General features: G+C 43.2%; 1 protein-coding gene across 2 annotated transcripts; it reads right to left on the bottom strand.

Moving 5' to 3' along the window:
* Window positions 1-206: 206 nt before the first annotated feature.
* Window positions 207-15,470, bottom strand: TMEM114 (transmembrane protein 114). 2 transcript variants are annotated; one of them, XM_072935751.1, is made up of 5 exons: window positions 15,229-15,470; window positions 13,802-13,882; window positions 5,191-5,328; window positions 2,400-2,672; window positions 207-2,101 (listed from the first exon to the last, which is right to left on the bottom strand). In XM_072935751.1, exons 1-4 carry the CDS (start codon window positions 15,410-15,412, stop codon window positions 2,440-2,442), a joined length of 636 nt encoding a protein of 211 aa, XP_072791852.1. In that variant the 5' UTR covers window positions 15,413-15,470; the 3' UTR covers window positions 207-2,101; window positions 2,400-2,439. The 2 variants fall into 2 exon arrangements, with proteins under 2 accessions (XP_072791852.1, XP_030140732.2); XM_030284872.4 differs by having other exon boundaries at window positions 207-2,672.
* Window positions 15,471-15,934: the final 464 nt, after the last annotated feature.

Here is a 15,934-nt window from a genome sequence, read left to right as displayed (position 1 = left end):
ATGGTATTAAATAAACATTAATTTCAGTAAGAGGAAGAAGTTGATAAGGTCATTTTTTTCAAATTGCATAAAGTCCTTTCTAGAATGTTTCCTCTTCCCAGTATGATTTTTCAAAATGTTCAATGCTAATTTGACTATTCCAAACCATCTTTTGTCCTTTGTATTCAGAAGGAATTTCAGAGAAATTCAGGGGTTATGCAAACGTTCAGGAGCAGAAGATACTCTTTATTACCATTGTGCCAGTTATTGCAGGAAGCCAGAATGAGAAATTTAGGAGAGCCATGGAAATGAGAATTGCTCTAATTCAATAAGAGATTCATTGGCTTGCTAATTAGATTTGATCACTTGAGTATTTTATATTGCAGCAGTGTAAGTATCTTTCTAATACCTACCACATCTGACATAGGAACTTCAAAAGCATTATAAAAACAGTAGAATAAATTTGCAGAAAAAGTTAAAGAAAAATAAATATCTTAGTTCTTTCATGTCTTGGCAAATAATTCCCACTCTGAGATGTCATTTTATTTAATTTTACAACACTCAAAACCACTTCAAAATAACATCTGTAATAAATATTCAAAAAATAACTCAGATGATATTTTACTGTTACAGCTTACAGTAATGTCTGAATAACATCATACAAATTGCTTTATAAATCGTTTCACCAGCACCAAAACAGAGAATTACATTTTATATAATTCACTTAAGCACATGGAATTTTGACTATAAAGGACTTTTTCCTCTACACTTCTTATAGAGCTGATTTGGTATGCTTTAACTTGTAAAATGATTCAATTACATGGTCCCAACATAAGGCAACATGGAAAATACCTGAAACCAATGTGGGAGCAACTAAGAATTATAAAATTATACTAGTTAGTCACAGAATTTCTACTGCTCAGGCTATTCAGGATTTTAAGCTTTATTTAATTCTGATAACAAGCAAGATCTGACAAGTAAGGCCTTAGCCCAGGATTCCGAAACTCTGGTTTCATGTCACCTTGGACAAGTTTCCTGGCTCAGTTCTCCATTCACAGCATGGCATTAAATGCTCCTTTCTATCTCCAAAGTCTGTCAGCACTCAGGAGCTCCCTGCCACTATTTTTTTCATAAAAGCATTGGTACTTTGGGACTAAGATTAGAGCCGAGCTTGGTCAGAGTGAATGTGCAATCTTTAACACAGGACACACTGATAAAATTGTTCTGGTGTTTAACAGAGGTAGGTGAATGATGCCTTTGTGCTGCTGGAGAATGTACGAGGGACAGAGGGTGCCTGACACAGCTCCTGAGGCACAGTCCTGAACTGCAGAGTGCTGAGGACCTCCAGAAATACATGATCTATCAGAAATGTAGTGGAGCTGTTATCACGTTCAAGTATCTATTCAGCACAGCAGCCAGGGGGAAATTCCTTCAGTAACATCAGTGGGCACTGAAGAGAAAAAAACTGATTGCTTGGCACCCAAAATTAATTTTATGTGTCCTGCATGTCAGTTTACTCAGGAGTTTCAGCACAAGATAAACATTCCAGCACAAAGCATGTGCACAAACTTCATGAAAAAGAAGCATAATGAAAATCACAAAGTAAAAACTGGAAAATATATCAGATACATCTCCTGAATTGCAGAGTTGAAAAGGCAGCTAGCAATATGCTGAAGGAGAGCAGTATGTAGCCTGATCATTGAGAGACTGGGGCTGTCTCCAGCAGTTAGAACATCTGGAAAACAGCTGTATCTTTCTCTTGAAGCGCACTGGAGAACTTCAGCATCACAGCCACTACCATCTGCTGGATTGCAGGATCCTGGAATGGTTTGGGTTGGAAAGGATATGAAATATCATCTAGTTCCGACCACCTGTCTAAAGACCCTTTCCAGCTCTCCTGGAGCCCCTTTAGGTGTTGAGAGGGGCTTTAAGGTCTTTCCAGAGCCTTTTCTTCTCCATGCTGAACCGCCCCAGCTCTCTCAGTCCATCTCCAGAGCAGAGGTGCTGAGTCCTCTGAGAATCTTCATGGCCTCCTCTGCACTCACTCCAACAGGTCCACGTCCTTCTGAGAGCTCTCAGGAGAAACCAAAATCTGGTCTGCAAGGTGCTCTGAGGCACTTTGCTGAGAGAGCAGAAAAGAGAAACAAAGCAAGAAATCTGCCTTGTTCTAAGCAACAAATGGAGATGTGTGATGAGCTGCCAGCTGAAATCATTCTGGAAATACAAACACTGCAATGCACTCTCTCCTAATGACACCAGGGTTTCCTAATTGACAACACCTGGAATGTTTTACTGATTTACCAGAGTCTTTGTGTTTTACAGCCACCTGTGAGGAAAAAGGCTTACAGCAGCTGACAAGATACTCAGCCTTGCACTCTTATTGCCCCCAGTGACCAGATGGACCAAGTAATCCCAATTACCAGGCTCTGCAGGGCTCTGTTCTTGCAAAGGCACCTGTTGTCATAAAGTCTGCTCACACTGCCGTTTCAGACCCACCACTCTTGCTGCCAGCAGGAACACGGCCCCAGTGAGCACTTCTGCCACAAAGGAGATCCAGACCAGTGCCAGGGACCAGCCAAACCTGATATCGATTTCCACCAGGAGATCCTTGCTCCTCAGGAGGCAAACAGCTTCTTGGAAGGCAGCAGCTGAATATGCAATATAGACACTGATCCCTGTAAGGGTAACAAGAGCTGAAAAGAGAAACATGTTCAGCTACTGAAGAAATTAAAAACAATCAATTGGATATGTCCTTCCTATTCTAGCCAGGCCAGATTTACAGATTATCTTTGAAATCTACCTGAGGTTGGTTTCTTGGGCAATGAGGGTGAGAGGGAAGTAAAGGCAGGGTTATTTGTGCCCACTGGGAATAATGTGTTCCCACTGTTAAAGACTGAATCACAGCACCTGGCAGCAAGCCCCCCTCACAGAAATCGGGTCCTGTGTTTCACAGGTATCTAATGCATGTGCATCTCTTTTCAGAACTGCATTGTAATGTTGCCTGATTCCTCACTGCTGAGCACCATGGACAGTTACCTCCCTGTATGCAGGATACTCCACAGAGACACAGATTCTTGCATTTCAGGTCACTGGATGGAGGCTGTTTCCTGAGTATTGTCAGTTTTGAGTGTTTAATGTAAATTTGTTAGTCTTCGCTATCACCTCCCACCAAGTGCTGTGCTGCCATGACTGCCCATCACTTCCAAATACCTGAGTCAAAGACACCATTGGGACAGACTACAAATAAATAAATAAGGGCACTCAAACAAGGAGCCAGATGTTTTCAGAATGAAAAGACTGTTCAAAAGGTGGCAAATGTAAGGAATGGCACATCTGGAACAGGTACACACTGCATCCTGAGCCTGGCATCCCTGTCAGTCAAAGGACAGGCACTGATGGGAATCACCCTTTACTGGATCAGCAGCAGAAAAGGCCCTGGATAAAAGGACTGCAGCCCAGGGAAAATATATACTGAAACTCTTTCAGGACAAAATAGTGGATTTGATTCTGAGAGAGAAAATTTTGATATAGCTTTCTGTTAAATTACAGTAAGTCCTGATGAGCTGCCTTTTTGTCAGAAATATGTTCAATTAGAGGCAAACCAAGATAGAAGAGTATTGGGTTATCCATCAGTCCAAATTCATGCTCATAGTCCTGATTTTAACCATCATCTGATGCCTGTACCTTATTCTAGTCCTCAGCAAGGAGGGGGAAAAATTGTCAGCACAAATGGAAAAGACTGATTTGTTGACATTTTCAACAAGGTGCACTGAATTCTGTGCAAATGCTCTTGCAAAAAAAAAAAAAAAAAAAAAAAGGGAAGCCTATAGGATGTTCTGACCAGTGGAACATATCAGTTCTGAGGGTTTCAAAAACCCCACATTTCTGGAATGGCATCTCCAAATATCTCTCTCTGCTGAGACAGAGCTACCTAACTAATACTGAACTTTGTGACTTTGAGTGTCCTGCAAAACTGTTCTGTGCACCCAGCCAGAGCAGGGTGGGGGGCTGGTCTCAGCCAAAGACCACCCTGCAGTCTGTTCATGTTCTCCTGGGACACTGCCCAGCTGCATGCCCAGAACCTCCTCAAGCCCTCTCCTGACAATCCTCTGTGTTTCCTTTCCCTCTTTGCAGCCCCAAACAGCTTAGAAAGGCGCCTGCTGCACTCCCCAGTGGGATAATCATGCTTGGCACTTGACAGCTTTTCATCTCTCACTGACTATTTGGAGCAGTTTTCCACCAGCCTTTTCAGTGAATGCAGCTTTCTGCTCTTCTGAGGAATTAGAACTTGCTCTTCTTTTTGGGAGACAATCATAATGGGGGGTGGTTGGTTGGTGTTAGAGCACTTCAGACTAAAAAGCTCAGTCAAGGCTTTGAGACAGCAGCATTTGCTTCCAGCAATCTCTTAGCATTTTCTTCTTAAAAATACAGCTGTATGAGCAGTTGATGAGAGCCAATTCTGAGGATCCCCTTTTCTGCTGGAAAAAATTTCCATTTTAAGTTACATTGTGAAACAGCACTGAAAATCTGTTTGGAACAGAAGATGCAGATTTAAACACAGTTTTCCTACTTTGACAGAATGTTTTTAGGGTTTTTAATTCATAAATAACTTTCTAAACACAGTGGGTTTGGATACAGCAGGAAAGAAAAATATAAAAGAAAGCGTAAAAGCATTTTACTAGCTTCAAATTGAAATGTTACACTCCAAATAAAATAACTTCTGGGGGTTTCCTTTTGTGACCCACACTTTGGGAACACCACTCTAGATCAAAACTAACAGTGAGGCTAAGCCAGGAATGCCTAAAAAGTCTCTTTTCAGGAACTCAATGCAAATGCCTTTTTTAAAATGTCACACAGCTGCAAAACCTGTGCAAGCCTACCATTTAGTAATTCCACGGTCACTTTTCCATCACCCCATTAGCCTGTCTGTAAAGATTTGTGCACCATGCTGAGAAGTTATTGAATCTTTTGTGTTAATGGGCACAGCAAACACAGATTGTTCCAAGGGTGACTCACTCCCCAAGGAGGGATATTTGCCTTTCCTAAGTAGCTCTGCTCCAGAACCAGGACCCCAGCAGACACCAGGTGAATGAACACCAGCATTATTCTGAAAGCAAATTCTTGCTTTTATTCCCTGGGAAACAAAGTGATGTTTCCCAGATACAAGCTCTTGGTATATAAAACAGTTAGGCCAGGAGTTGGATTTAGTACCTCCAAAAAGGAAAAGCAGTCCCGTCATTAGGAGCAGCAGGTAGGCCCTGGCAAGAATACTGATGAATCCAGTCATTCCTCCAAAAATCATCAATATCAGGCTGAGGGGCATCAGGATGACAAATGTTCCGTGCATGTCTGAAGAAAAATGAAGAATGTTAATACTGTAATATTTTATTATGGTGTCAGTGGATGTACCAATAATTATTAAGTGCAGAGCCCCTAATCAGGATCAAAGCCTCATCCTGTGCTGCACAAACAAGAAATTGGACAACCCCTCGGATTTTCAGTGTAAATCAGCAGGACAAACATATGGTATGGAGGAAAAGGTAACAAACAGAACAAACCCTCACAGGATTACAGCCTGTGATTCAAACAGACGCCACAGATATAGAGGGTATATCTACACAGATATATATGAGCAATCAAACTGTCCTCAGCTCTTGAGCCAGCTGGATATCAGGTGGTGCACTGCATACCATGTAGGCACTGGCAACCTTAATGAGAAGTAGCCCTGTGCTGTGAATCACCCTGCTCTGCTTGGGAGGTGAGGTCCAGCCATGCTTAGATTAAAGGTTTCTCTTCTGTCACGTGTCCTCTGCTGCACTGATATAGCAAATTGCTGACCTTTTCCTTTGCTGCAGCTGACCATCAACTAGAGGTAAATTTTCCCATCCAGCTCAGATTCTGTCTGTCACTGTTTTCTACAGCAGCTTCACTAAGTGCATTAACCTATCCTCCTTGCTTCCTCCCATGCTAAATGTTTTACATTAGTCTTTCTCAATCCCTATAACATTTTAATAGCTCTGTAAACAGAGGGTTGCTATGTATTTTTTCATATCACCCTGTTTTTTTTCCGTCATAAACCATTATTGTGTCATTGTTCCCTTTGATGTAATCTATCCAAAACATTCAACCCAACCTTATTTTAGAATAATAACAAAAAAAAAAGGTAATTCCAGTATCAATTAGTTTCATCCCAAAGTAAAGTGCAGAGTAACTGAGAGAAGAAAATGTAAAATCCATATTGTGAAGAGGTGTAGGCTTCATTGTCTCTTTTAATTTCACAGAGGAACAATACGCCATTAGCTTAGGAAAAGGAATCACTTAAGAGCTCACAGTTGATGTGTGATCAAATAATTTTTTCAAGTCACTGTATCTGCCCATGGAACTGGAGCTACTGCATCTGCCACTGCCTCATGCTCAACAGTAGCATTATAAAATCAGACACAATTGTGTACATGTCTCTGTTCAGTTCCAGGGTTAGCCAGGGTCTGCATGGCATCAAGGCAGACACTGTTGGTGTTTGTACTTGAGTAGAATGTGGTTTCCAGAAATTGTTTTGTGTAGCACAGAACATGTTAAAAAAAAAAAAAAAAAAAAAAAAAAAAAAAAAAAAGTGGTGAACGACAAAGTAATTTTGGGAGTTTCTTTTCTGCTTCTGGTATTATGTTTTCATTTCCAGTCCCACATATGCTGACATCAGAACCAGCTGATGCTCAGAAATCATGAATTCAACATTCTGCATTGAAGAGAGCACTTCCCCTCTTTGATTCTAAAGCTGAGGACATTCCCTGGGCCTTCCTTCAGCAGAACTGGCCACGGCTGCTTTCCTGGCCAACAAGCACAGACCTCAAGCAATTCTCAGTGCCAACAGCCAGATCAATCCTCAGCTTACTGGGAACAAACCAGCATGTCAAAACTGCCTGCAAATCTTAGCTGAACTCCAAGATGAGAACTAGCCATGGAACTTAGCTCAGGAGTTTCGTGTGGTTAGAGGTGGTGCTGGGGATGGCATGAGGCACAGGGTGACAGAATAGAGATTGGGCACCCACTCAGTTCTCCTATTCTGCAGAGGCAGCAGCAACAGGAGAGTGGTCTTCAGCCACATTTGAGCTTGCTGAGGGTTATTTGGTCTCATTTTGATTATTCCCCACCGTTCTGACATCCATGTGTCATCTTAGCAGTAGAAGGTGAAAAAGCCTTGGGAGGATAAAACCTTGGGAGGATGCAGTTAACTTTTGCAAAGTATAAATGGAAGAATGGTGCAACTCTGTTCTCAGAGCTGGCCTTGCTGAGAGAGAACAAACATCACCAAGTTCATGGCTGGCTCTCTGCCTTGTGATTTTCCAGGCGTCCCTCACCAGTCCAAGTCACTGCTGACAAACTCCACCTCAGGACAGCAGCGCTAACTTGCCATTTCTTTGAATTTTCTTGTCATGGTGTGATTTCAGCTACTGCACCCTGAGTCAGGACATGTGGGGGTGAGCAAAACACACTCTGAATGGAACTTGATGAAGGAAAGGGAAAAGAAAACCATACCAGAGCATCCTTGGGAGTTTCCTAGATTACATTTATCATCTGTGACAATTACAGTATCAGAATAACTCTGATTTTTATGCCCTCTTCAGTGAAAATATAGGGTTTAGGGGTAGCTCAGCTGAAACCCAGAAACCTCATTGTGACAGAGCCTTACTTTTCCTACCCACAGCTGGGATCACACTTCTCATTAATCACTGGCAGCTTTTAAAAATCAAATATTTAGTGAATTCTATTTGGTTATATAGTAGTTTTATAATCTCCAGTGTTCTAGTTCAATATCTAGTACTCATTTGTACTATGAAATCTGAAACTGACTGGGAAACTTACTCTAAAATGCTGCCATGGAAACCACTCAGGAATCTGAATTCATGCCATCTGGCATATGATATTATGCCATTATATTCCTTGATTAGAGGAACAGAATTAGTTAATAGAAGAAAATTACTTAAAATATCTTTACTGTACTTCTGTCTTCAATAATCATCTTTGAAAGAAGTTAAAACATTCATTTTGCAGTCATGTTAGTGTTTTTTTTAGTTTCTGTTGAAATACACATTTATGTATTATGTATAAATATATAACTGTCTTAACATTGATTAAATTGTTCTAGTATTGGAAAAAAAAAAAAAAAAACAACACCCTAAGCATTTTGCACAAGAAGAGGCATGTGCACTTTGTTATAAAACAGAATTCCCTTTCCCACATCTATTTCTCAACACCTGAGTTCCCTGTTACATGAAAGATCCAATGGTTTAATCGTGGAAATACTGAAACTAGCTCATAAACTTTTAAAAAACACTCCCTTTCTTTGAAGCAAAAAATAATCAAATTGCTTAATCGTGGTTACTGAAGTTTTACATTAGCTAGCCAAAGCTCTTTTACTAGAGCTCTGGCGAAATATCTGTAAAAATGACATCTGCAATGTGTGTCCAGAACTGAGAATTTGGCAGGCATCTCTAAATTAGCGCCCAACACAGTTGTTGAGGGGTTGTTTGTGAGAGAAATCTGTGGAATGGAATAGAAACACTGAGCAGTGTCAGAAGTAAGCAAGTGCAAGCCCAGCAGTTTTATTAATCATCTCCTGTTAACATCCTGCAGCTTAATTGCTTCAAACTAACTTTGGATTTGTTTGCACAGCTTATAATAGCAAACAGTGCCTAGAAATCTGTAATATCACCTCATCAGAAATACTCCAAATGGCAGCAGCTCAGAAGAGCTTAATTAAGGGCCTGTTTGTGTTACCCAGCAGTAACTACAGAGCCAGTCAGAAAGACAAAAGCCTCCAGCTGAAACAGACCCCTGGCACTTGTCAAAACCAATGGGGCTGCTCCAGCAGGACTTGGCAAAGCCAAGAAGAAACAGTGCACACAGCAAGTCTGGCCTGCTTGCTAGGAAAAAAGTAAGGAAACAACTTACAAAACCAATGAACAACTGAAAGAACTTGTCTGTGGCTAAATGTGAGTCTTCTGGGCTTGGGCCACAGGGACAGGAAGGCCTGGATTCCCTCCTGTTCAACAGAGAAAAGGTGATGGAGGAGGATTTCTCACAGAGTTAGGGGTCTCCAGGATGATTAGCCAGGCTCTGGTCTGTGTATTACATCTTTGGGCTTCCTGCTTTTCTCAAAAAATCTCTGCGCTAAACAGGAAAACAAATTGCAGACAGCAGAAATAAAATTATGCTAGACCTGGAGCAGGTGGCACTGACAAAATCTGCAGTAGCAGGAATGGGTAGAATGATGAATGTGAGCAATGCACTGTGGCTCACATGCTGTTGCTGGGGTACCAATGAATCTGAAAATGAGAATATTCATCAGAACTTGTCACTGGTTAGGCCTCAGCTGCAGTGGTGCTGAAGTTATCCTGGATTTCTGTATATATTTGCTGTTATACCTACAGCAAGTGCTGGAGCAGATGTCCACTGGCACCTCTCTGAAGGAACAGTGCACTGTTGCTCAGAAACAGGTACACACCTAGCAGACCAGTTAAGCCAGAATTTCTATGTGCATCATTTGGGTCTTATTTCACTTGGCCTCCGAAATGGCTCTTGCTCCAGCCCCAGCTGTTTCCTTCTGGGAGCTTAAAACTAAAAGAAAATTTGCAAAGAACTGTAAATCCCTCAAGAAAAAATGTCACAGTGGCCAAAGAATAGAGCATTCTTTCTAGCATTATAAACTCCAACTCAGTAAAAATGGAGCAGGGTGAACTGTGAAAGCAGCTGGTGCATGACTGTTACAGGGTCCACATGCTGTGAGGAAATCCAGACAAGTTTATCTGTACTATTAAACCCATTTTGTTGAGGAAGAAACCAAGGCAGCTGTTACATTAAAACAACTGAGGTATCAGAGCTGCCTCTGCTGCAAAGATCATTTCCCTGCAGGAAGCACAAACTTGTCTGCAGCCTCGTGGTTTCAGTTACATTTGTGTCTAAAAAAGAAAAAATAAAAATACTCTGGGGAGAATACTTAAAGCAGTGGTGCATGGGCAGCTGCATGCTCCAGTCTTGATTTTATAACAGGAAAAACAATATGAGTGGAAACCACATCCATTAAGTGTTCATTTCTGGATGGGTCAGGAATAGAGGACAGCATTAAAAATTGACCTGTAAAAGGAAACCAATCACTGGCCATAATGTCCAAATCTCTGACAAAAAATCAGGATTGCCAGAGGCTTAATCTTACCTTGGAGGTACCTTATGGAGATAGTTTGTGTGTCATACAGACAAATAAGAGAGAAAAGCTGTTCTTCTTACATTATTTTTCATAACTTCAGCCCAAGCTCTGCAGTGCTGGTGGGATCCTGCAGCAGCTCAAGTGCAAAGCTGAGATTCAAGAGAAATGGTGTGGTTTTGAATAGAAATATTTACAATATTTTTCATTTTGCGAGGATTACACTGGTGCTGCCTTCAGCCAAATCTGTAATGGCATTTATTCATTATTAATGACATAGGCTTTGATAAGTGGAAAATATTTATATGACAAAAATGTCTAAGAGCAACTTTTCACCAGTGTAACAAGTTGAGGTTTCTTGTTTGGGTTTTTCCTTTCTTTTAAGAAATTCTTTTAGAAAGCTCAGACTCTGGGGGAAAATGTTTCAGCTGATTAAGCACTGCCATTCCTTCGACTCAGCAGCTTCCGTCTCTCTGTGTGTGATCCTCAACATCTAGATCTGATTTTGGATGTTACATTTCTGCTACTGGAAAATGGAGAAGCTGCTCAGAACTCGATGCAGCTGCCTTTGAAGCCAGTGACATCCTTATTTTGTCATTTAGAGAGAGATAGATTCAGCTCACCATGAAAAATGTTGCTCTTGCTGCTTGTCTGCCATAGCTAGCACAGGAGAACACATGGCAAGGCAAAACATCAAGAGTGTCTTTGGTGACAAATTTAAATTCAAAGGGGAATTTTCAGAGGGCTATCTTTAATCCTAGTAGTCACCAAGAGACTCTAATAACTGTCTAAATTATAAAAAGTGATACTTTCATTTTATTCCTGTGTGAGCCAGAGGAAAGTGTACATCTCCAGTGAAAAAGAATTTTATTAATGCAGAACTTTCAGAAAAGCTAGTGGTAGGCAGTCGAGTGGTATTTTTCTTCAGACAATGGCTGATGTTTTAAACAAATAACCAGGCCACAGTGCAATGTATAATAGGAAATTATTTTATCCATTTGAGGGGAGAGAGGGAATATACTGCATGTTCAGCTGGGGGGAGTGGTAAGAGAAAAAAGGGAAGGCTAATGAAGAGGAGACAGTGTTTTTGTGTCCAATCCATTAGAGGAGCAGCTCCAGAGCACTGTGATGTGAAAATGCATCACAGTCCCAGGCTTAGCAAGCCCTAGGTTGATGGGTTGGGTAATATTGCTGCTAGCACAGGGTTTTAACTCATGCAGCCAATTATTTTAATTTGCCAGGAGCTCAATTTGCAGTACACAATAAGGCTAAAAGGAATCTGCTGGGATGAATAGGGGAGGGATTGGAAATGTGGAGGAAGGGACCATGGAGGCTTTTCATTCCCTAATGACGGGTTTGTCTTCTGGCAGTGGCCAGCGCTTCTGCTTCCCCTTAGGCCCTGCTCTTTGCATTCACATACAGACTTTCTCCAGCCTCTTTGCTATTTGTGTCTAGCTCAGACATGCCAGGAAGTGCAGTCAAACTCTGGAGAATGAAGGATGTGACCAATGTGTTACTTAAGTGCCTACTTTAGGAGACAGTCCTTTGAAGTCTCTTTAGGAATAATCAGAAAGAAACAGGTTTGATGTTGCCAGAGCTCGTGAAATTCAGTGCCAATCAAACAGTGAGAAATATGAGTGTACAGCTAGATGGAATGAGATTAATCCCATGTGACTGTGCCTCACAAACACCTTCCCAGGCATACGGAGAGAAAAGTATCATTTTTGTGAAGTAATCAATTAAAGCTGTGCAATTATCTTGTTTGCCACATATAGCAGCAGATTAAGAATCTGCTGTAACTGCACTGCAATCCATGATCACAGAATTGCCCTCTAAAATTCTTGTTAAAATCTGTTGTAGATGAAGATGGTTTGCCATGATCTGCCTAAATATGATTCAGTGGCCAGTCAGAAACATTTAAGAGAGAAGAGTACAATCTCAGGACCTGATGAATCTAGATGTCACTTAAAAATATCTGTATTTCCTGGAAGGAAGAAGTACTGACATGGTACTTTCTATGTTCAGCTGCAACTGCTGAGGATCTGTAGCCTCACCACACTGAAACTGCATTGAAGCTGAGCAAAAAAAATCAAAAAGTTAATTCAGTAGGGCATTCCAATCAAACATAGCAGGTTATTTCAGTTGAAGAGAAATCAAAGATATTTGATTTCTTCTCTCATCACTTTTAGGCAGTCTATGCCTGTTTATAATAAAATATGCAAGTGTCTTTGCAGACTTGAAGTCTTTTTCCAGGAACATGAAAACAGTATTTGATGTGAAAGCAAGAGAAAAAAACTCTCCAAGGCCCTGAAGAGTCTGTAAACATAATTATTAATACAATTTTTATTCATATCCACTATTTTCCTACACTTCATGACTCACAAAGAGCCATCCTTTGTTTCCAAGCAAACATCATTTTTATGACCAAAAGAGCACTGCTTTTTGGTTTTGTTTTTTTATTTAACTGAAGACCTGCAATCTCTTACCTGAAAAAAATAACCTTTTGCAAATATGCACACAACTTTTGAAAAGCAAATTGTTTCATCCTGAAATGTTGGACTGTCACCAACATAACAGTGGAGATGCCAACACTTAAAACATGATCAGGCAGGCTCAGTTAAAGTGCTGACCCCTCAAAGGCTCGAGTGATCCAGCAGACAATCACTGATTTCAGACTCCACTGATTTCAGAACCATGGAGCAGCTGCAGCCTCTGTTTTGAGCCTGGAAGATGAAAGAAATGGCATTTCCTAATGGAAAGCACAGAGAGACATGCTGGGCTCTAAGTCCTGACCCTGCTGATGTGTTTATATGGCTGCTGGACCACCAGAGGCTGCTCCAAGAAACTAAAGACCCTTTAAGCCCCTCTGGAGCCCAGGGAATGGCTGATTTTGAGAATGGTCCATTTTAAGAAACAGGACAAATACATGTATTCTGCGGGGTCAGGAAGAAATAAAAAAATTGGAAAAAACAAACCCATACACAGAAGTGTGTGAGGAAAGTTTTGTGCCAAATATATGATGCAAAGATGGTAAATCATCTTCTAGGAGATGACTGTAAGTATTTGAAAATGTTCCACTTGGACTTTTTGAAAACATTCTGGCATTGACAAATGAATCTAAAGAAAAAGAAGAAAATATATTAGAAGCCTAATGTTTTTGAACACAATGTTCTTCAAAGACTTTGAACACTGCTTTTGGTCATTGATTTATTTTCTTAAATTCTCCCATACTTAAGTCTTTTATCAGTGCCAGGAATCCCACTGAAATTCTAGAAAAGTAGCTGTGTTAAAAATTAGTTTAAATGTGTTCTTAAGCACTTTCAGTGATCAAACTCCTTTGAGGTGATTGTGAACTCTTTTGCCCTCTATTTTTAGCAATTGTGTACCTTCCTGTGCCATTACAGTCAGACAGGTTTTGCTCCTGTGGAAGAAATTAGCTGAACTTGTCATCAAATAGATGGTAAACACACTTGAAGACCACAGGCAGTGACAGATATTGTACAGAAACAGAGTCAAAACACTTTCTCAGTGAATTCCCCCTCTGAATCAGAAATGAGTCCTTGTAAGTGGCCGGGGGGGAGGGGAGGATGAATGGAAATATAAAATAATATAAACGCTACTCACACAAAAGCTGTCTGTGTGAATCGGTGATGTTCGCATTCTCGTGCCAGAAGGGGTTTATCAAAGGGTAACATTCACTCCTCACTATTAGAAAAAGGGGGGAAATTACACTATTATATCTGTTTGCTACATATATATTTGGTTTTTTGCATGTACATATAATTCATATAATACCAGCTGCTTCTAAAACAGCCACTCCTAGGCAGGGAAGGAAATGAGGGGATTTTCAGCATGCAGCATCAGCTGCTCCCATGGGGCCTGACCACTGGAGTCAACAGGGAAACATCAGCTCATTGCATCGGGGCTCAGTGCACAGCACAGAGCAAATTCCTGTAACCTGTTCCCTCTCCCTGCTCCTCTGGAAACAACATCCTTTCTTGCCTATGGCAAACATTACTTACTCCTGCCTTTTAAGAGTGGAATCAAAGCCAAAAGTTAAATGCCTAGCATATAAATTAACTACATGGGGGAAATCCCATCTATTGATATATAGGATTATCATAATCCAATATTATGATACATAATAATACTTATATTTAAATAAATTGCATTGTTTAGGTAAATAGTGTTTATGTTTTTATTTGTTATATTACTATTTATAATTTTAATGGCTTTAACCCAGAACTTTTGCCCCTTAATTTCCTGAGCCAAATGAAAAGACATCTCCTTCCTTCTAAATGGTTAACGCTTATTAGATTATCTTGAATTAAAAGTTAATGTAAAATCAGGTTACAATAGCAGAAAATCCGCTCTCCCCATGTCTTCTTCGGCAAGTGACACGGGAGGTATTGACAAGGCGCTGCCCGCGGGTCCGGGCACGGCCGAGGAGCGCCCGTCCCTTGCAGCACGAAGAGCCGGAGCTCCGCGGGCAGCGGGCACTGTCCCCGAGCCGGACCCCGCAGCCGAACCGATCCCGCATCCCCATCCCCGCATCCCCAGAGTGTGACCCCGCATCCCCATCCCCGCATCCCTGCATCCCCGCGTCCCCACAGCCTGACCCCGCATCCCCAGGTCCCCACAGCCTGAACTCGCATCCCCACAGCCGGACCGACCCCGCATCCCCATCCCCGCATCCCCAGAGTCTGACCCCGCATCCCTGCATCCCCGCGTCCCCACAGCCTGACCCTGCATCCCCACAGCCGGACCGACCCCGCAATCCCATCCCCGCGTCCCCACAGCCTGACCCGCATGCCCCCATCCCCACAGCCGAACCCCCGCAGGTGGACCCCGAACCGAGACCCCTGCAGCTGCATCCCCGCTCCCCCACAGCCTGACCCCGCATCCCCATCCCGTATCCCGCATCCCCGCATGCCCAGGGCCGGACGGAGCCCGCACCCCCGCATGCCCACGGCCGGACGGAGCCCGCATCCCCGCTCCCGAGCCGCGGGCGGAGCGCTCCGCTGCCCCGGGCCCGCCGCCCGCGCTCTCACCGCGGCAGGTCCGCCAGAGCCCCGAGTGCGAGCTGAGCGCGTCCGTGCCGTTCCGGGACGCCTCCAGCTTGGAGGCATCGATGATGTACCAGAAGTCGGTGGCGATGGCCACCACGAGGAAGATGAAGCTCAAAAGTCCCACCAGGGCCACGAAGAGGGAGAGCGCGCCCAAGTTAACCCTCATGGTGCCGCCGCCGCCGCGCCTCGCCCGGCCCCGCGGCCGCGCAGGTAGCGCGCCCCGAGCCCCGCCCCGGCCGCTCCGCGCCCCGCGGCCGCACCGGGGACCCCGCGGCCGGCCCGGCCCCACAGAGACCCCGCGGGGTCCCGGCCGCCGGCCCCGAGCCCGGGCGAGTCCCCGCGGGCGGGTAACGGAGCGATCGGGCGCGCCCGCGGCGCTGACGGACCGGGACGGGCTGACAAACACGGGCACCGGGACCCCGATGGCTCCGGCAGCCGCGGGACGGGCTCACCTCGGAGGGGAGAGGGCGCCTGCATTCCAAACACCACTGATGGAGGGCAGGAGGAAGCAGAAGGCGAGGTTTGGGGAGCAGAGACAGCGGTGGTGCTCCTGCAGCCCTTCTGGTATATTTACAAGAGATTGCCTCTTGTTCTGTGCCTTCCAGATGCCGACTTCAAAAGGCCAGTTCTAACCCAAATTAGGTTTCAAATGGAAAGGAGATGTGAGAGAAGGCAGTAGCGTGGCATT

This window comes from Taeniopygia guttata, chromosome 14, assembly GCF_048771995.1.
Source record: "Taeniopygia guttata chromosome 14, bTaeGut7.mat, whole genome shotgun sequence".
NCBI classification, from domain to species: Eukaryota; Metazoa; Chordata; class Aves; order Passeriformes; family Estrildidae; genus Taeniopygia; species Taeniopygia guttata.
Note: the sequence above shows the minus strand (reverse complement) of the source record. Positions and strands in the feature narration are given on the sequence as shown.